The sequence below is a fragment of the Pagrus major genome, chromosome 11 (genome assembly GCF_040436345.1).
Source record: "Pagrus major chromosome 11, Pma_NU_1.0".
Lineage (NCBI taxonomy): Eukaryota > Metazoa > Chordata > Actinopteri > Spariformes > Sparidae > Pagrus > Pagrus major.
Window position 1 is genome coordinate 7,653,032 of NC_133225.1, and position 21,566 is coordinate 7,674,597.

At 41.6% G+C, this 21,566-nt stretch overlaps 2 protein-coding genes across 2 annotated transcripts in view; both read right to left on the reverse strand.

Annotated features, from left to right (window-relative positions):
* Positions 1-2,694: 2,694 nt before the first annotated feature.
* On the reverse strand, positions 2,695-4,396 carry rai2 (retinoic acid induced 2). Its single transcript, XM_073476836.1, has one exon. The coding sequence runs from the start codon at positions 4,394-4,396 to the stop codon at positions 2,771-2,773; it is 1,626 nt and encodes a 541-aa protein (XP_073332937.1). The 3' UTR covers positions 2,695-2,770.
* Positions 4,397-19,814: 15,418 nt separating this feature from the next.
* Positions 19,815-21,566, reverse strand: part of nhsa (Nance-Horan syndrome a (congenital cataracts and dental anomalies)) — a 56,858-nt gene continuing 55,106 nt past the window's right edge. The window contains exons 8-9 of the mRNA XM_073476814.1: positions 20,820-20,943; positions 19,815-20,743 (exon numbers count right to left, since the gene is read on the reverse strand). Of these exons, the coding sequence (XP_073332915.1) occupies positions 20,122-20,743; positions 20,820-20,943 (746 nt within the window). The 3' untranslated portion in view covers positions 19,815-20,121. The remainder of the gene's footprint in view (positions 20,744-20,819; positions 20,944-21,566) is intronic.

A 21,566-nucleotide genomic window follows, 5' to 3' on the forward strand; every position in this document is an offset into this window, starting at 1 on the left:
CAAGTATCCCAGCCTGGAGGACATGCCGTCCATGATTTCCAAAATAATGAACACCTGTAAGTTCAGCTTGTGTGAGCCACAGTGGGAATAGAGTGTGCAGAGTTAGTAATGGTTCCTTATCACCATCTTGTGGTAGATTAGATTTACTGCAGACAGGCTGACTCCTTCACTCTTAACTTCCCATTTGTTCTACAGAAAGTCCTCTGACTCTCTGTTGTGACACCGATAACAAATGATAACTCAAGTTTTAATATTTAACCAGGAGCTTTGGACTGCTTAGAGGAGGTTTTCAGACCAGTGGATGCTTACGGGAAGTGGTGCCAGAATGAGCAACTGGACCTGGGCAACTGGGAAATGGAACCAAACTCAGCCGCCTCCCAGAGAACTGACCAGGACCACTAAAGTATCCCCAACAAGAGCTGTGACTCCAGGGACGGATAAAGACACGGTGGGTTCAGGCAGGGACAGAAGTATTTTGTGAAGTTAGAAATTATGTAATCCCCTAGTTGAACAAGACTCGTGTGATGTTATACTGTTAAGTAATAAGTCAACAAAATGTTCAGCAGCTTCTTACAACATGAGGCAGTGACATCACATGTGCCAGACTCGTTTTTTTTCTTTTTTAATATTTAAATTTAAAATGGTTAAAACAGCAAAAGTCTGAGGAAAAGTCACACTGGTTTCAGGTGTATTGTCAAATATTTTGCTAACATTTGATCCAAGACTGAGCAAAAAGAAAATGTTGTGGATACAGTACAAATTACAGCAAGGTATTAAATATAACTGCAGACTCACCGTTTGACTGATCTGAACTTCACTCGAAACACTCGATATCCACCATCTACACAATGTCTGTCAGTTTAGGTAGCATTTGATTGAAGACTTGTGGAGAAACAGAATTTCTGTTGTAATAAGCCATGTCCACTTTAATTGACCATTACTAGGGAGTATCAGCCCGTAAAGGCTTTCAAATGACATATCATCAGCCTGAAATGAACCAATATGACATTCTGAGGACGCTTTGATTGTGCGGACATGATTTAAACCGCTAGGTAGTTTTCTTTTTTTTGCCCCGTGTATTTGTACATTTAGAAAAGTCTGTATCTGTCAGCGGGCCGTCACAATAAGAGTAGGCATATTAAACATATTGTTGATTCCACAGCAGGAGAAACTTGATGTTCACTGCAATTAGATGGAAAAAACACATTTTTCTTTTTCTGCTAGAAAAAGGAATAGCAGCGTAAAAACAGATTAAGATACAATTTGAAAATGGCAGAAAATCTTTCTAGGCTAAAATGGGCGTGGCCTATGTGGATAGATTTGTCTGGATCCACACAATCCAGGAAAGGATTTCGTCTCTGAGACTTACAGTCGAAAAAGTTATAGGCTACAGTGTAAAGTTTGTTGTTGTAGCGCCACCAGTCTGTATGATTTTTTTGTTTTGGTAGTGGGTGAAATTTCTGACCTTTTCTGCAAAGTTTGTGAACTGTAGCTGTCACAGTTTCTGAGACCAAGATACTTTTAGGGCACAAGAAGGAGGAGGAGGAAGAGTCCTAATGATACCAAACCACTTAGCTAATGTTTTACATAGACAAGTTTTATAAATAGAGAAGGGGGGGGGAGTCTCATCAATCAATACTAGTTCTAATAACAGACTAATAACACACTTAACAAATATACAAACAGTATTTTCTCTCACTGAAGCAGAAAGAAGAAAACGATCATTGTTTCTTCTTTAATCTGGCTGTTCCCTTCACCTCAACTCCAATTCACATTTTCAACAGGTTTAACAAATCAATATTCAAACTTCCACCTAGCTTCACTTCATTAGTCTGTTAATGGAAACAGCAGCGGGTTCTGGTGTTTTACACACTTGCTCTCAAGTGTTTACTCTTCTATCTTGGATTAAAAAGGGCTCATTCAGCCAGCAACAAAAACGTCTCTTTTTCCAGAAATACTTTCCTTATTTCTGTCAGGCTGTTAGAAAGTTCTGTTTAAATGTGAAAACAATTCAGACATCCCTTTTCTCCTGCTGTTAAACAAAACGAGAATGTATTTTGTCGCAACAGACGGCTGTCGCCAACGTTCATTAGAGTGAAATTTTGGCTCTGGCCTTGCCAAGTGATTATTAGCCTGTCATGTTAAACCCTTACCAATCAGAGGAGAATGAATCGCTCCACTGAGCCACTGATGACTATGGGAATTTCCGACGATGGGACATGTTTTAACAGTCTCAGTCACGTCCTGCCAGTACATACTGCTCTGCTCTGAACAGTGAGAACCTCAACTACCAGGTTTTTTTTCTTCTTCAGTGCACTTAAATAAAAATTACATGTGGAAACAAACTGTGTCTCTAAATTGGAGAAATGGAACCCATGTGTCTCTGCTGTAATTATAAAGTCAAAAAAATGTTCTTCAACATCTTCCATTCAAAGAGACAATCTCCAAAGCCACATGGAGAGCCCATTAAGCTGCCATACACACAAACATTTATGGTTTAGCATAACACTGGAGAGTAGTGCAGTACAATAAAACACAGCGAGGCAGAGAAGTCCGATGGAAACCATTTCTGTAACTACTGTGTCACACTGTCAGACATTCATGAGCTTCAGTTTACGCAACATTTGGAGCCAAAGTCTGAGCTCTGATTGGACATTTTTTAAGTGTATGAGTTTGATTACAGAATGTCCCCACATGTGTTTTATGTTACACACTCTGGAGGGATTACCAGAGAGCGGTCCGACTATTAATCCCCCTCTGCTGAACACTTTCACTTCCTGGGTAGCAGCGCTGCGAGTCTCTGCTTCTTCATGGGGAGGAAATGGATCTCTTGTGAGCTGACCTTCTTCAGTTTGATCGCTCGGCTCTTCGGGACCTTTTTCAGTGGGTTGTTGGGGTCGTGCTGCTCCAGCTGGGACGCCGTCGACACCCCGTACAGTTGCTGCAGAGATGCCCCCTGGCTGCCGTCCCGTTTGATGGAAAAGTTCTTGGTGGAGACTCCTGAAAGGCCTTTGATCTTCCCGCAGAGGATGGCGGGGATGGCGTCCTTCACCGCGACGATGACTTTGGCCGTCTGCGAGGTGCTGACTATCTCAAGGTTTCCGGCTGTGCTGAGAGACGCCTCCTGACTCCGAGAGCTAGACCCACCCGCACTGCTGTCAACCACCCACTTGTGCTGCCGGCTGAACTCCAGTGAAGCCAGGCTGCCCAGGAGTTTGGAATCTAAACTCTGAGTGCATTCAACCCCCAGAGATACAGAAGTACCGCCGGTATCTTGACCAGAATGGAAAGCTACTTCTTTGTCTGCCTGAACACACTTTTTCCTCATGCCAGGCACCGACAAGTCCAGCACACTGTCTTGCTGCGGACTGGGATATTCCTGTTTTAGTTCAACTGGACATGCTTTGACAGAAAGGTCCAGAGCCTGTCCTTCATCTACAGGAAGCGATGATGGGTTCACGTTTTGTGGCTGGAATGATGGCATGCATCTGCTCGAAGACAACATTGGAGAGGTAGTATCTTTTGGAGAAGTCTGAGTGCTTTTACTCACAGTACAAACTGGTTTTGGCATGTTCCCCTTCGAGTCCTCGGTCTGAGGGACAGGAATGGGGATGGGAAGAGGGATGGGCAGAGGCACTGGCAGGGGGATGATCACAGGGTAGGGGACTAGAAGGGTGGCAGGAGGGACTAACGGGGCCAGAGGGGAGGTGTAGGGAGGCGTGAGGGGAGGAAGAGGGAAGAAGGTAGAGCCTGGCGACTGACAGGTTGATGAACCTGCTGCCTGGGAGGGGAAGAGATCCTGCATGAGGGCTACAAAAGCCGGATTCTGCAGGAGAGAGAGCAGGTTAGCATCCTGCGTTTGTCCCGCTGACTTCTGGTCCACAGCTGGAGGTAAACCAAACGTCAAAGGATTCTGACACAAGACGTTGCTCTGGAGCTGGGGGCAGTTAGCGGTCTGAGGAATCACAGAGGGGCTCATGTGCTGGATGACCTGCTGATCCAAGACGAGAGGAAGTGAAACCGGGCTTTGGCTCGTTATCAAGTATGGTGCTGCCCCCATTTGGCCGAGCTGAGGCGCAGCTGCTCCAGCCATCTGGAGGTGAATGGGCAGCATCAGCGGGCTCTCTCCCAGGCACATCGGGTGTAGGACAGTTGTGGCGACTTTAAGCGCCACGCCTCCTGGTGATTCAGTAGCGGGGCTCACCACTGACGGTACAGGAGGCTCCACCAGGTTGGAGAGCCCTCCTTTGCTCAGTTCTGTCACGTTGCTGACGCAGGAATCAGCAGGAACAGGTGGGTTTACTCCATCCTCCACTTTACCGGGGATTTCTCCTCCCCCCACCTCGTCAGTCTGAGACTGTGTCATGGTTACAGACACATCATCACTACTCTCCATAGTTCAGTCTGAAGAAGCAACCCAAATCTTCATCAAGTGCTACTGACAGGTCTCATCCATTATTCTTCTAGGCAGCCCTGAAACACAGGAAACACAATGTTTAGTGATTAGTTACACTAAAATTGCCACTTTAAGTATTTTAAATTCATGTTAAGTTTCCATCTATTACATAAGTTCAATGTGAAGTGTCACATTTAATGTAAGGTTTCTCTATCATGTTGAGTCAATGTGAATAAATTAAATTACTTTGTATAATTAAATTAAACTGATGCAAACTTGGGACACAAACCATTTGTGTTTATTCCTTTATTACATATAACTTTAAGAGGAACTTCTACATAAACACAATGTGTTTTTCAAATGTTTATTATTCAAGTATTTTAGATCAAAGTAATATGTTTTAAGTTGTTTATTCTGTGTCCTGTAATAAATCTAATTTAAAATGTACATGTATAAAAAACTTAAAGTCAGTGTTAAAATCTTATACATGTACCCCAAACTGCCCAGTGTTGAATTCACTGGAATTCACTGGAATTTGTCCTTTAAGCTGTTTGAGGGACACCTGCTCCATCTTGTGTCTAATACAACTCTGTTATTTCTATTTAGCATTTTATGAGTTTACAGCAAAATAATCCACAAAATTGAGATTGAGATATTTCCCATAATGCAACCAGCTCTGCCCTCCCTGAAACTCTGCACCTCCAGTTTGTAACACAGGCTGTAGGCATTATAAAATGTGACACTGGCATATAAAATTGGTGCACGGCCCTTTAATAATGTCCAACAATCTGCCCCAGGTTCCTACACATGTACTCTGTAGCTGGAAAATCTCTCCCACTGTAGGAAAAACAAAATATACAATTAAAATGCATTGTTGGGCCTTACAACTCCTCACAAACAAATGATTACTGTAAGCTGAGGGGGAATGAGGGGATTTTACAGCTCATTTTGTATCATCACCAGTAACCACGTTAGAGCTGAGCCACTGTAATCTAAGACAGGAAATTGAGACTGGATGCAGGACTGAGGCTGTCTGTTGTTTGTCCCAGAGCCCAATTATCCCCAGCTGTTACTGTCATAGAAAATTAAAAGGTAAACAGACACAGTCCAACATGGCTGTTATATGTGTCGTGTAAAGCCCTTTGTTTCTTCTAATTTATTTTTTATTGACTTTTATAGTTTCAAACATTTTTGTGGTATATATTTCAGACACAGCGTTTGCTCATCATCTATTGTAAATGTCCACTGTGATGTCCATCCATGTATTTAAATTTGGGCTCTCCTCTGATAACCACTTCCTAGTAAGAGCCTTTTTAGTGGTGACCCGCAAAACATTCATTAAAATATTTATATATATGTACACCCAAAAAATATCATCTTAATCTCGAGGGGCATTACACCTTTGAAAATATCCTGTAGTCCTTGATAACGGGGCAGTCCCAGAGAATGTGGTAGTGGTTTGCATTTTGGTTACCACAGTTCCTCCAACACACAAGGGGGTTTCCATCGTAGTGGAATTTCTGACAAGGTGTAATAAAATATCTAATCCGGCTTTTCCAGCTGAACTCCCTCCATGTAAAGCTCTTTGGATCGCCTTTGTTCAGGTGCTCCACAAATACACATCACTAGAGATGTCCCGATACCATTTTATCCTTTCTGATACCTTAACCTTGTGTATTGGCCAATATATATTTTCTGTTATCATTATTTTTACCCACTGGATCTTTAAAGGCTTTACACTTTTCATTTGTTTCCATTCTTTCCATCCTCCACTCATCTCTCTTGCTTCAGGTCTCAATTGAAGCCTGGGGTAATGGGCCACATGCAGCTGAAGGGACAGAAGTGTTTTGCATGCAAGAGCAAGGACCCCCGAGCTACACTATCTACACAGAAAAGGTTACAGTGGAATACATTACACAGTTTATAATCAAACTATCCATCCATGTATCAATCTATCATTCAAGGACAGCATCCCGTAGTCATGCTTTTATAATCATACTGTGCGTCGGCTCTCCTCCTCGCTACACGGCACTTCCACATGACACATGTCTCGCCTGCACTGGCTGTCAGCCCTCATCCATCTGTAGTGATAAAACATCCCCTGGGTGCGTTGAGATACAATGCATCCAATGTCAGCACGGTCAATAATTCATACTGATGGAGCAGCAGAGATAATACGTTCAGGTCTCTGGAAGGGGAACACTTTAAACAACCTTAAATGTAACAGCTAAGTACGCTGTACCTTTTAAGTGAAAAACTCAATTAAATGCACACATGCAGTTGGAGTTTTCTAAAAAGCGTGACGATTTTTTTTCCGAGTGGCCTTCATGTGGTGTTGGGTTGCCTCACTGAGCAGCGATGAGGAGCTCTCCGTGCCCCCAGGCTCGTTTTATATTGTTCTGTAACATAGATGAGACATTGTAATAAGGCTCTGATGGATTACACAGGGGATTCTACGGCCAGACGGTCGGCAGATAACCTTGTTGCTGTTTTACACATGGGGAAGGCCTGGGAAGTGTGTGCGTCTCGGGAATACATAAACATGCTCAAACATGAACTATAAGAACCCAATAAATGCTCTTGTGCACTTATAGCTTGAGGCTGCTGTTCTCTCGTGTTTTCCCAACTCAGTCTAGGGTTGGTGGGTGTTTTAGGGTCAGGTCTCTGAGTGATGGTCACTGGTCATGGTTGTCTATATGCATGTAATGAATGACTTACGAACCACACACGCTGCTTGTCGTCAGGAGATCACAGGCCGAACAAAAAGGACAAATTGCTGACATGCGAATCCAAGCAAAGGCATGAGCAAGACTCTTCCAACTAGTGTCATCATGATACTGGAGTTTCTAAATGTGATACAATAGCGCCGCAGGAATGAGTCCTAAAACCTGTAATTAAGTTAGCAATTTCTGCACTTCTGGTTCTGGTTCGAAGTCGATGGTTTTTTTTGAATGGGTTAAAGGCCTGAAATAAGGTCTGTGGTTAACACAAGCTTAAGAGATTTCCACGTTTTGTCCTACGGCACAAAACACAGCAGTAAAAAACCCAACGCTTGAAATATAAAGTGTTTATGTGTCTTTAAAAGGATGGTTGCTAACAAGTGGCTAAATGAGACTACAGAGGTCATCAGGGACATTAAACTTCATCACGCTGAACATGGAGAGTCATCTACTCGCTAGTCTATCTTTACAGGCGGGCTTTAAAACTAGTAGATTGATCAATTTATAGTAAAGTGTGCATAGTATTGTACACTTAGTGGTGGTGACATTAAAAAAATCCTAAAATCCAATTGAAAAATGCCATAGGCTTTATGTTAGCGATGTTAACTTCCTGGTAAGCCCATAAAACCTTGAAAAATATCAATATTCAATATCATTTTCAATGCCACAACATTGATTGCATATCATTTCAGGGGGGTCTTAAAGAGACAGGAGCAAAAAACAGTGTTTCAGACAGTAACACTGAGTAAGACTGTATGAGAAAACTGATGTGTTTTTTGAGCATTAAAGCATGTAAACCTATTCCTGTAGTAACCCAAAATAAAAGTATGAATCTGAAAATGAGCATAATATGTCTCCTTTAAATAGCCCAAGTTTTTAGAAATATCAGGCTCCCTGTCAGAGAGAAGAGAGAGCGTGAAAGCAGAGCTGGTACCGCTGTACAATACCCCAGAAAAGGAATATTAATATTTTCTTAATATCCTTAAACCCTCACTTGTTCCTCATTCTAGAAGAAAAAAAATATATATAAAAAAAATGTACTTCTGATTTTCTAAATAAAGCCTGAATTGAAAACTTTTCTATTTTTCCTCTTTTTTGATGCCACATTCTCAGTTGCATTCCAGGAAGTTTGTGGCAAGACATTTCCTGCTTGATAACGCGGTCATGAGGTCTATGACGCGATTAAGCCTCACTGACCAATATGAAAGAAGTCTTTCTTGGTTAAGACTCCCCTACTGTCACAGACTCCAGTGGTTCGGCCCAATGGTGCACAAAGTGAGAAAAATGGCCTGCACAATAAACTCAATTTAACGGTTCCTCTTAGATTTGGCTGTCAGGCTGAAATATCTTTTTAGGCTTCAGCTCTATGTTTTATGAGGAGAAATAAAAATAGCGTTAGTGAGCATTTATTCTGAGCCTTTTTAGATCAGGTGACCTGATGCTGAGCAGTAATCACCAGCAGGGTGACATGCTGTGGTTCACAGCTCACTGCTCCAACCTGTCTTCACTTGAATCATGTGAGTACAATGTCAAACTCTGCAGGAGGAAGTTTCGCCAGCGCAGTCCAGAGTGGGCCAAAGTACATAGAGACCATACTCATCTCTGTTTTTTTTTCCTGCTACATTATCTGACTCTGTGACTTTGCTTTGTCTCCGTGTTATCACAGAGAGGGAAGGTCAAAGAAAGACGTCATGTGACTGTCAACAAGTCAGCTAAATCTATATCTTTAGTTGCTCCTACTAAGTTAAATTCGACTTGAAAAACCCTCCTCCTTGTGGTCAATGATGAACTGAAGTCATCTCCTCTGGTTAAATCTAACCCCTCTCAAACAGCCCAGTCAGACCTGTGTAAAGCTTCACAAATTCGGAGTATAGGGTCTGGCAATTGTCAGAAAAATGAAATACAACCTTCCTTCCATAAATAGCTGTAGGTTAAACTCATTAATCTCCCCTAAATCCAGCTTGTTAACAGAGTTAGACTTTCCTATTTCCACACGATGAGACGGTTTGTAGATTAGGCTGGTAAAAATAGCACCAGAGTAATGCAGTTTTCATTTAATATGAGCTAACGGAAGAAACATGCAACACAAACAAAACCCCTAATCTCGTTGTTGAATGAACGCACGGTGTGTTTTTTAAAAGCCGATAAGAACAGCAACACGTCTGAAATCATCTGTAAGAGGTTTGCGTTCACCAGCCAGCAACAGCTAATTGAGTAAATAGGCAAGAAGAGACCTAACAGAGAGCCAAATGAAATCCCTCCCCTGTCCCCGTTACTGTAATGATTTCCACATTTCCCCTTTTTTTTTCCTCCTCGCCTCATTGATGGAATGTATGCTTTACTAAGTCAATACCAGGGAGAAAACAACAACGCCTTGACTTCAATTGCATTAAAGAGCACTGGAGTCCAAACACATTACAAACAATGACTCTCTTTCTGTCTTTGCTCAAATTATGTGTTCTGGTTTTGCTTTAGAGTTCAGACAGAACAAAGCACCGGGGATGGACGGCTGATGGATGGATGATGGATGGAGCATGGCTGATGATCTAAAGGTCATCGCCCCCAACACCCCTCCGCTCCAATAGCCAATTACATCTCATTAGCCAGACACATTGATGAGCTTTGCATCCTTTTTAGACTGATGCAGGCTGCTCTCACATCAGGGCTGATTTTTCCTTTATTCAGCTGGCACAGCTGATCCTCTAAATCCCTCAGTAATACTGATGATCGATGAATAATTGAACACTTCTAATTAATACAATTGGTTTAGTCTTCATTGTGTGAAACAGTGAGAATATTTATCCGTTGAATCATATTTCAGTACACACTTATACCAAGGCAAAGGCAAATATATGTGTTTATAGACAACAATAAGAGGTCCACACAATTTCCTTTATACAAATTAGAAAATTAGATTATAAACATTAGAAATTAAAGGGCTTGTGTGTTCCTGCTATGAGATATATGTACGGATATACAGATATTCACACCGTTGCCTAAAATTCGCTATTTTCTTAAAGCACTTCTGTATTAGCACATGTGACAGGACCCCAACACGAGCATAACGCACGGGCTGTTCAAGCCGAGGCCCTGCGCGGGTTCATCCGAGGATACGCTCCTTACTCCTCCACCGGGGACATTTTTATTCCCCTGCAGACACCGTGACCGTCCTCCGCGGACAGATACGAGCTTCGTGAGCCGCGCACTGATGTGTCCGGTCCGCGGACGGGTCGCCATGAAGAGCGGAGAGGCTGAGCGTCGTGTCTGCGCACGTCTCGCGGCAATAACATGAACGTCTGGGGGGCGCGTGACGCTCCGCGGCCATAAACACAGTAATACACACAGAGAGGAGGAGGGAGGGAGGAGAGGGGGGTAAATAAAAATAAATGAGAGACATGTTATTTTTAAAGTTCCTGCTCAAATGGCGTGTATTTAAATTAAAAACGAGCTGGCGTTGACAGGCAGCGTCTCGCGGAACAAGCTAGCTGCGCAAAAACGTCCCTGAAATGTGAGAAAAGGCTGAAACACCGAGTCCGCGCGGCGAGTTTAATAATCCGGCTAATCCGCACGCGCTAAATGTTAAAACGAAAATTAATGTGCGAGCGTGTGAGTGACGTAGTGATCAGAAAAGCCTCGGCTCACCCTGTTTCATCTCCTCTCCTCCGCTCTGACTCTCCTATTAAATCACACTTCTGCGGCGAACAAGCGACATTTACTCACCTCACAAGCGGACGAGCGCGTCGGCAGCGTCCCGCAGCAGCCGCCCCGCTCACTTATCAATGAATGAGACCTGGAATAATCACAAAATAAATAGATAAGGCTTGTATTTATCTCCTCATTGCGGTCCCGTCGTAGCGACTCCAGACTGAAGCTGCGCACGCAGCCCCGTCAGCAGGTCCTCCTCCTCCTCCTCCTCCTCCTCCTCTCTAAGACATTTATTTAATTATTTTTATGTTTATTTTTTTTCCCTAAATACATTTCAGATCTTAAAATGTAAAAATAAATACACAAGGTTAAACATTCAATATAATAAATATAGTGTAAAACATGTTCTCTTCATGTGACGTGAAAATAATAATAAAAAAATAAACGTTTCCGGAAAGAAAGCATGTAATCTGGCACTTACTCAAAGCAAATCAATACTGTGTTTAATTGGTACACTTCTAATAAGTTCAGTTAATTTAAAGCAAATGAAAGGGGCTGTGAGATTATAAGGAACAGGAAAAATTAAAAAAAACAAAACAGAAACAAACCATTTCGATGATAATTCTGTTCATTTTCTCAGACTTTTCTCAAATCTTCCCATTTTTTCTTGTGAATAAGTGAATAGTTTTGTGCAGTTGAAACCTAGAAGTGGGACATTTGTCTACAGGAAAGTATGTAAGCAACTTACAATATATGGAGAATCAAGTTTTCAATAATAAATCAAATATTAATCAGGTTTAAAGGTGCACTATGTAAAACAAAAAAATGTAAACAAACTAAATAAACAAACTGACCTTAAAGGACAACACAATTTCATACTGTTTTACTTTTACTGTTTATATGTGGCGGACCCTGCCACCTTTCTAGCTTCAAACAGTGTTCTGGGGACCTATTAACTCCTTGAGTTTGAATTTCTTCTCCAAAACGACACAGTGCCCCTTTAAATGGAGATAGATTTTCTTTCTGGGACCTCCTTATTTCCCCTCACATTAGTACCAAGTTACAGACAGATATGATAAACTGTTGTGTGGACTGTGTCGACTTAACCAGCCTGTAATTTGTCATAAATCAAGATATGAATAAAGCAACCCAGATAATAAGCACAAAAAAGTCCAAAAACCTCAACTGAAGGAAATGAAGTAGGATACGCCCAAAGTCAACAATACAGGAGCAGTGTATGATTTTTGAGCGCTGGACAGTATTTTTGTTCCTTCATTTAACACAGTACTTTTGATAGTATGAGCCTGCCGAGGGTCTGATGACAGCAGCACAGGAGAATGGAGTTTGGCAGCTGCTGATGAAAGTCTGGTAGTGACAGGCCCGGGCGAGCACGATCCCCTGGGTCTCCATATCAGTCCCAGCCAGCCTCGGGCTCTGCTGCGGGGGCCCCGGGGCCTCGCATTGTTCCGGGGGGAGTCTGTTTAATGCAATATAATGAGCCTCGCAGTACACCCTGGTGGCCTGGTGGTGACTTTGGTGTGGTTACCTCCTCGGTGCTCCTCCCCCCACCCCGTCTACAGTCAGTATTACTCACACGGCACACGTCAATACCCATTCATTCTGTGTGGATCATCTAACGACTGTTTCCGGTACAGTGAGGCTGCACATGATGGAGAAGACATTACAGATCTAAACACAGAGGCTGAATGATCCTCAATCTTACCCTCTGAGTCTTTTCCCATGAGCTGGACACAGGCACGTACAATTTGAATCACCACTTACATATAAATGAGTCTTGCTGGGCTGGGGAGGGGGGCTGAATATCCTATTTGATTGAATAAAAAAGCAAGACCCTCCCCAGGGTTATCAAATAATCTTCAGAAAAAAAAGCTGCTCCACCCTTTTCCTCCCAATATCAGAAAACAACACATTTATGACAGACACAACCAAATGGTAAAATATCGTCACTCTCTTATTCTTTTGAATGAAGATCAGTTAAATAAACAGTTTATTTAAAGCCACAGAGTGTGTTTACTTACTTGCTTTGTTGGTTCTGTATGGTTTGAGTACTACTGCAATATTTTCATTTGGGTGATATTACGAGCCATTCATGAAATATTTGACGTCGCTGCAGCTCTACTTCCTGTTTTGAAGCAGAATAAAGGAGTGACTGTGCAGGTCAATGATAAATTAAGCACTTTTGTCACAGATATGAGTGAAAAATGTGCGCAAATCTGTAGGCATTGTAAATGTGTTTAAAGGAGACATATTATGCTCATTTTCACGTTCATAATTTTATTTTGGGTTACACTACAATAGGTTTCCATGCTTTAATGCACAAAAAACACATCAGTTTTTTTTTTTTCACTCTGTTTTAGCTCCTGTCTCTTTAAGGCCCCCCCTCCTGAATATCCAGTCTGCTCTGATTGGTCAGCTCACACATGACTGAGCCAGCACCGCCAATCGGATCTGATTAGATTTTTCATTTAGACTCTCAGTATATTTTTTCTTTCACATGATAAGCAAATCAGCTGCAACTTCCAATTGCAAAATAATAATTATCTGTTTAATTTGAATACAATAATTATACTGCTAATAACGTTTCGAGAGGAATTAAGTTAACTTCTTACAAGAGTTCATTATTTGGGCCCCAGGTAGTGCTTGTATGTTATATGTTGGTCGAATGAAGACTAAATGACCTGAACCATGCAGTCCCACATTCTCAATCACATTTGATTGAAGTGGGACAACTAAAAAATGTTTAATTAAAAAATACTCCCATGAAGTCATGTGATTAAATTGACATGATATCCAACGTTAATTTATGGTAAAAGTACACACCAGAAAACAATAACACTTGAGCTGAGGTGTCCCAGATTATCCGAATTCATCCTATTACAATATTAAAGTAATGTAACTTGATTACTTTCCGTTACTTTTTGATTACTTCAATACCAAAAAATAACAAATAATGAACCAGAGAAATGAAATATCAATAAAAATGACCTCATTTAATCTGATTAATAACTGTGTGTTCTGTGTCCTGTCTCGGTTCTATTACTCTCTGGTTTGATCCAGGTAACACTCAGGTGCAAAATAAGTCCCGCCCACTGACGACAGCAGGTGCCGCGCGCCAAAAGCTGCTGCCTCGCTCGTTTCGCGCGTAAAATAAGACACGCCCACGACTCCGCGCCAAAACTTTTAGATGCGCTGTAATTATCCCTGACAGATGTTTACTCTGATCTGAGCGGATCTTCTCTGAGGAAACAAACAAGGTCAGTGAACTGTTCTGTGTGAATCTGCTTTATGTGTACAGTTACCGACTCAGTAAAGGTGAAGGTATATTTATTTCTGAGTCTCAGGTGTGTGTAGATCGGTTACTATTCACCTCTCGCTAAACCCAGTAAGTTTTGTTTGATACACCAAACCTCCATTGTGATTTTGAAGGTTTTTTCTCTGCCGTGTTTATTACAGGAATAATGCTCAGTAAATTGAATTTGGGACACTACCACAACACAAGTGGCTCGTTTCGGTAAAATCGGCATTAATCTAATCTTCTTAATGTGTTAATGTTTTATTTTTGATGTATTTCTGTGTCTCTGTAAAGCACTTACACTGGCCTTGTGTCTGAATGGTGCTACTGTATATCAGTAAACTAGCCTCAGGTGAGGTTTTATTTGTTTGAAGATATTGAGATCTCAAGGAAACCTTGTTTTAAAAAATGAGTACTTACTAATATAGAAAACCGGACCTGGAATGAATCCAAAAAGCATTTTAGTCAAGATAGTTTACAGGCTCGGCCTCAGCTTAGATTTTTCTCTGAATGCTGAAGTCCACTCTCACTTTCGCCTATTTGGTTTCAGCTAATTAAATCCAAGCCTAAATATGCTCTCTGAACTTTGAATTTACTTTTAATATACATGTTTTATGTGATCAAAGCAAAGGAAATAATGTTTATTTATATATAAATATATTAAATATGATCTTAAGATGAATGTTTTATCTATTTCAGGAGTCTGGCCAACATGCTGAGGGACCCTGAGAGACCTGAGGACTTTACCCGAGGCAGGATGGAGCTGAGCTTCACCACTAAAGGACCACAGTGTCCCGAACAGTCTCACTGCCGCTCATACTACAAGGTAAACAGCATCTTAAGTACTGAACCTATGCTAGTCAGATATACTTGTGCTTTGTGTTGTAAACAAACAAGGAGGAGGCCGTGCTAACACATATAAATAACGTCTTGGATCATACTGTACAGGATGGCGTGCTTATAAAGTGTGTGACTGTGCAGGTTCATCTCAAATGAGAGAAAAGTGTCCTGAGTCCTCTCCTCAGACCTTCGTGTAGTCATGATGTCATGTTAAAGTGCTTCCTCCTCTCCCTCAGCGAACAGTGGGACTCGTCTGCTGTGTTCCTGTGACGACTGGGGGGATGAGTTTAGTATTCAGATCTGTGCAGAAAGCCGACCAAGAAGCAGCTGATGATCAGACCCGGAGAGGAGAGATACCCGGTCTAACAAGGTCAGTGCCTGCAATGGAGGTGCCTCTTTTAAAAATCTAACTGAAAAAGCAGACAAATTGGCAAACAAGCTATTTACAAGTAACTTCAATGGGAAATAAAAGAAGGAAGTAGAAGTAGTATTTTAAATGGGTTTTAGTAAGTGCTATATATCGTAGGCAACTGGACTTGTTTCAGTTCGACATGTCAAATGGGTTTTGTTTAGGAAATATAAACAGTAAGCCAGTTAACAACGCCTAAATGCATTTTTTGATTTCATTTATATATAATATAAATAATACGATTATATTTTATTTAACATAACATAACTCAAGGTGTCACACTGGTCTCCTAATTCTCCAGATCCCAATCCAGTTGAGCACCCGTGGGATGCGCCAGAGCTAAGTCCCATCCATGTTGGGGCCCCCGTGGATCGTTCTTGGCTCAGACCTGTTACGGTACATTCAGTGGATGCTCGGTCGGATTGAGATCTGGGGAATCTGGAGGCCAGGTTGACACCTTGAGCTCTTTGCCACGTTCCTCGGGTCGTTCCTGAGCAGTTTTTGTAGTGTTGCAGGCGCATTGTCCTGCTGGGGGGCCACTGCCATCAAGGAGAGCTGCAGCCACGAGGAGGTGTATTTGGTCTGCAACAGTGTTTGGGTGAGTGATGCTCGCTAGGACTCATGGTTACCCAGCAGAACATGGCATTGGAACAAGATGATCAATGTTATTTAATTCACCTGTCAGACATTTTTTGAGGACAACTCCTTCAGGTCTTTGTGAACTACGGTTTCACCTGCTCAGAGACATCGACTCTGACTGGAAACATAATTGTTTGGATCGTGCACGTCGCAGGACAGGAAAGCTCTGCGGCAGACGATCCATCCATCTACAGAGCACCAGTGACATTGATGAGGTGAGGTGTCTGCACAGAGCTCAAAGATTACTGATTGCTTTGGTTTTTGTCTTTCTGTGACTGTTGCATTAAATGACTCAAACTCAGCTTACAAGCCTGGTGTTGTAAAATGTTTTAAATCACATCAGTAGGAAAGTTTGTGCTGGTCGCAGGCATTTAACGATAGAAGCAAACAGACTTACACTCTCGGCTGTATAGACTTTCAAGCTACTAAGTACTACTAAGGGTCAGTCTAATATCCATGGCTTGCAACTCATTGAATCGGTCTTTATTGTTAGGCAGCAACAATAAAGAGCAGCAATCAGCAAATATCCATCTGATTTTATTTCCATGTTTTTCCCTTGAGAATGAAAATACTTGATTTCTGCACCACCTGCCGCTCATGCCAGGCCCTCCTGTCTGCAATGATAATCGAGGTCAGGGGTCACGGTCAGCGTGCCCTTTGATCGGTACCCACACTGGGTGACAAACAGTCCCGGGCTTTGTTTACCTTTTTTTCCCCTCTTCACTTACAATCTGAGCTCAGTTGACATTCAATGACTGAGAACAAGGAGTTTTTGTCCGTCACAAACCGGTTTGACATTATCCAGAGCGACAAAGAGAATTCATGACTGTCTTTAGAGCTGCAGCACGACCATGACAGTGACAGAACACATGCAGCAATGACATGCTAATGACTACAGCTCAGCCCTGAGTCCAGAGGGGAACCGGTTCAGATGTAAGATTTAAAATAAAAAAAAATCTGACTCTGCCTGGGACACAAAGAAGCCTAATTTAAATGTATCCCCAATTTGCTTTAAATTACCCACAGGACATTCAGCTAAAGAACGCCCTCTAGTGTTCAGCTGCTGTGACATTTTTAATGATTCAGAATATTACTCAAAACCTCTAATTCTGTTTAAGAAACATCAAAATACATGAGGTATGTGGCGGTACTGGCTGTAAATTGCCTACAGGCCAGCTCAACCTACATAAAAATATAAACAAAAAACATAACTAGGGGAATGCCCAATGTCCACTACTAGGACAATAAACCCATAAATGAGCAAATGCCGGTTTTGGGTATAATAAATAAATGCCCCTTCTGCAGGCCCCGGGGAAATAAAATAGTAAACTGAAGGTGTAAAGGGGCCTGGGTTCCCAAAAAAACAAAGTTTCCTCACTAAAGATGTGGGCAGCCCAGAAACACAATAGGGCCCAAATAGACCAGAGTTCTGGCTGACAATCTAAGGGGGGAATGAGGTTCTTGGTAATTCAGGGAGCGATTCAGCACCGGCCAGGGGCAGAACAATTCCCAACTATTGCACCTTTAAGTATAAAGTGGAATGAAATTGAAATAATTAAAGTACCTCTGATTTGTAGCGTACATTTTGTAGTAAAGACAAATGTAATATGTTGTTACAGTAAATCTCAACATATTGTCCTCATACAAAAACTATGAAACCCTTAAAAAAAAGTCACCACTGACCCAGAGAGCCATTTTCAAAGCAGTCACATTTATTTGTCTTTTATACACATTTGCTAAGCAGCCTGTGGTGCTAGCACTTGGCTTCGATAGGATTTACTATGGGATTTCCACAATGCTTACTAAAAAATAAATACAAGACAAAGTGTTCCACAGCTCAAAAATATACAAAGGTTTGAAATTAATGTAAACTTTGAAAACATTTCTTTTTTTTTTGTTTTTACATAAGAAACAATTCAACAACCTTTGAGACGATTCCAAAAGTCATCGTATTTACAAGTTTGTACAAAAAAAAATTACAAAGCTGATACCTACAGTATACAGAGGTTGATCTGACGTGAAGTGAAATGCATCTAGTACCATACAGTAAGTTACGCTGTATTTTCTTCTTTAGTATCGGTTTTTATGTTTTCAGTCAAGTAAACGGGCAGAGGAAAAAAAACAGTTAGATGCCACTGACGTGCACGTTCTAGCCTTTGGCAGAAGCATCTAGTCCGCTCCTAAAGCGTACTCGAGAGTGTGAATATTATTGAAGGAAAGTCAAACAGCTCCATGTAAAGGTCTATAAATATCTCCAGGTACAGCAAGAGACAAATGAAACTTCACAAACGTCACTTTATCAGTGCAAAAAAACAAAAAGAATCAAAAAGAAAAAGGTTGGAATGAAGGTTCACACACATGACCCCAATGTGTACCCTGTTATATCATGACATTGCATTAGTATGGAGTATCATTAAGGCCAAAATTAAGTTGATATTTACAGTGTACCTGTGGAGAAGAACCGTCGTCCATCGGGTAATATGGCTACACAGACTATTATTTTTGCACAATGGTCGAGTATCCATCACTGCGATAAACACCATATATCTATAACATTATTGTGAGTGCGTGGGACTCAGAGCGCCAGGGTTACAACTATAACCTCACTTGTAGCTTATGACTGTTCATGTTCATCAATGAGTTGCTTTCCCATTTGTCTCTGCAAACCAGTGTCTGAAATAAGATTTAAAATGTGTCTCTCATAAGCAAAATAGGTATCTGAATAAAATATGTGATTATTAATACCAGCAATTCATTGCATACTTCAGTTTTTAGGTTATCTAAAGGTGTAAACCAAATCAGGGAGTGTACAGTTTCTGTGTCAGTTACAAAAATAAATATATTTCGATTGTTGCCACACAGGAAACACGAAACGGTGACAGATTCGATTTTTTGAAGGGGAATAAAATAGAGGAGCATTTGGTACAAAATAGCAGCAAATGCCGTATTTCCAAATCCATAACTTGTTCTTTTCATCATCAAATTTCCATCCTCAATCAAAACCCCAAAAAATCTCACAAAAACACTCAACTTGCTGAGGCCCAAGCTGCTTCGTCACTTCCTGTCTCTTGTTGAGCAGAGTAAAATAAGGCATATTAGATCCTCCTGAACACTTTCCACTCGCCTCTTTCAACGATTCGTAAACACATCAAGTCAGCAAACCAGAAATGACCTTTTATTACATGTTTTAAAAAAAACATTTGACCTCCTTGTTCTTTTACAGCTCACCTGTTTCACGACCTCCGACTTTTTTGTTCACTTTTTCATCTCCCATGTTAACACCTGCTCTCTTCTCGTCTCCTAAGATTGTCGAGTCAGTGCTTGGCTTTGACGGTTCCTGTCTCACCTCAATCTTCTTATTGCATGAGAATTTTAAAACGTTGCAAATAGTTAGTGATTCATTTTATTTATTTTTTTAATATGCTTTTAAAAGGACTGAATAAAATATACAAATGCATCCAGGCTTCACATTTTTTTTCCCCCACTGCCGTTTCTCACAGTGTTGATCCTGATGACGGGGTTCATAATAATCTGTACAACTGGCTTCAAGAAATGTTAAAAATTGTGTCTAATTGCATAGGTATTCACAGAATACATACAGTTCATCCAATATATTTCTCTGTTTTTACAAGATAGTGACAGAAATGTCGAACTGAGCGTGTTTTTTTAAATTCTGAAGCTAAATCTGACAGCAGAGAAGTTAAGATTTAACATTTATATACCGTAGTCGGGTTGAAGGGAGGGAGTTTTCTGTAGAACTGAACTGGATTAATGTTTTGCTCATCACTTCTATTCATTATTAATAATAATAATAATAATAATAATAATAATAATAATAATAATAATAATAATAATAATCTGGTTCCCTGTTGCTAATGTATTCATATCATAAGGATAATATTTCGACATACTGTATGTATAAAACATTTCTGAACACAGATAAAATCATTTAAAGTATCCACACAATAACCAAAAGGAAACAGCTATGAAACTCAGCCACAGTTAGTAAATGCATGATAATTAACACAATGATTTATCCCTAATGTTCTGAAAACCTCCTCAGCACATCTCATATATATTAAAACTCATTCTGGTCCATTTGTTTTTTTTTCTGTAAACTAACAAAATCATATCATACCTCTCGACACCTCTACTGTTTCTACGTGGAGCCCTGTGACGAGCGGTCGTCATGAGGACTTCCGTCCGAGTTCTCCGTCTCGCCCTCAGAGATCGCCTGCATCGGCGCCGAGAACAGTCTGCTGCGCATGCCGTAGCGGCTGCTGTTGGCGGGCGGCGGGATTCTGGAGCGGCCCTGCCTGGAAGCAGCAGACGCGTGGAAGGATTTCGGGGAGAAGCCCTCAGCGTTGGCTTTAGGATATGGGCTGGAGAGCTGATCTGGTCCTGGTGGAAGCTGCATGGGGGAGGCGGGCTCTTCAGGCTGTCTGGGCGACTCCGTCAGGGAGTCTCCAGGAGATTTAGGAGCGATGGGGCTCTTGAGGATCTCTGTAGCGGACATGCGGTAACTTGAGTCCGAGCGGCTGCCCTTTTTCAGCAGCAGCAGTTTGAACTCCTCGTTGGAGGTGCTGGACCTCTTTGCGTTCCTGTAGATGGGCCCGGTGACTCTCTGCAGGCCGGGTGGGGTCATGGGGGAGGAGGGTGACACCAGTGGGACTGGGGAGCTGACGGTGCTGCTGGGCGGTGTGTTCCCCGATGCAGCAGTGAGGCGGTTCCTCACACCCAACTCACTGGAGTCCTTCCGGCCCAACACTTTCCTTTTGGACCTGAGCATGAAGAAATCCAGTTAAGTCTCTGTAAACTTAGAGTGAAGGCAAAGAGGCTGCTATCCGAGGTGCTTACCTGTGTATCATAGCGAACAGATCCTCAGTGGTCCGAGCTTTGGTGGGTGACAGAAACACGCTGTCATCCTCCGGCTTTGACTCGTCACTCTGAGGGGACGCTGTAATAACACTGGGCGTAGAGTCTGCTGACAAAGCAGTCAACATTAGAATTCACTGCATACACTGAATGTTCTACACCAGAGGTTAACGACGTTTCCAGCATGCGACCCATTAAAAACAACTGAAGATGAACTAACTATTATTTTCACTATTGAAAAATAAGTCCATTATTCTTTTGATTATTCAATTAATTGTTTCTTCTATAAAATGTCAGAAAAGAGTCACAAATTCTAGGAGCTCAGACTTGAAGCTACGACAAGGAACTCTTCTTTATTTATTTATTTTTTTTAAATTCTGGCGGCCACTGTGGACAAGAGATGATGAGAAGTCATAGAAGTTGCTCTGAGGTCTGCAGTACAGCACTAAAATCCTCAATTCATCCTCAGCTTTCTGCCCATAAAAAATAGTCTTCATTTTATGACTTATTTGACCCAGATGGGTTGGAATCAGACCCAGTGACAAGCAACAAGAAAACTAGAAATAGCCGATCTTCTGGCTGATGGACTCCTTTGCTTATGTAGGCCACGTAGGCTACGTTTAAGTCTTCAAATTGCCTGTTTTGTCCAACCAACAAAGACGTTTAATTCAAAATGACATACATGCATTAACCTCTGCTGATGACAACTGATGATAAATGTGACATGAT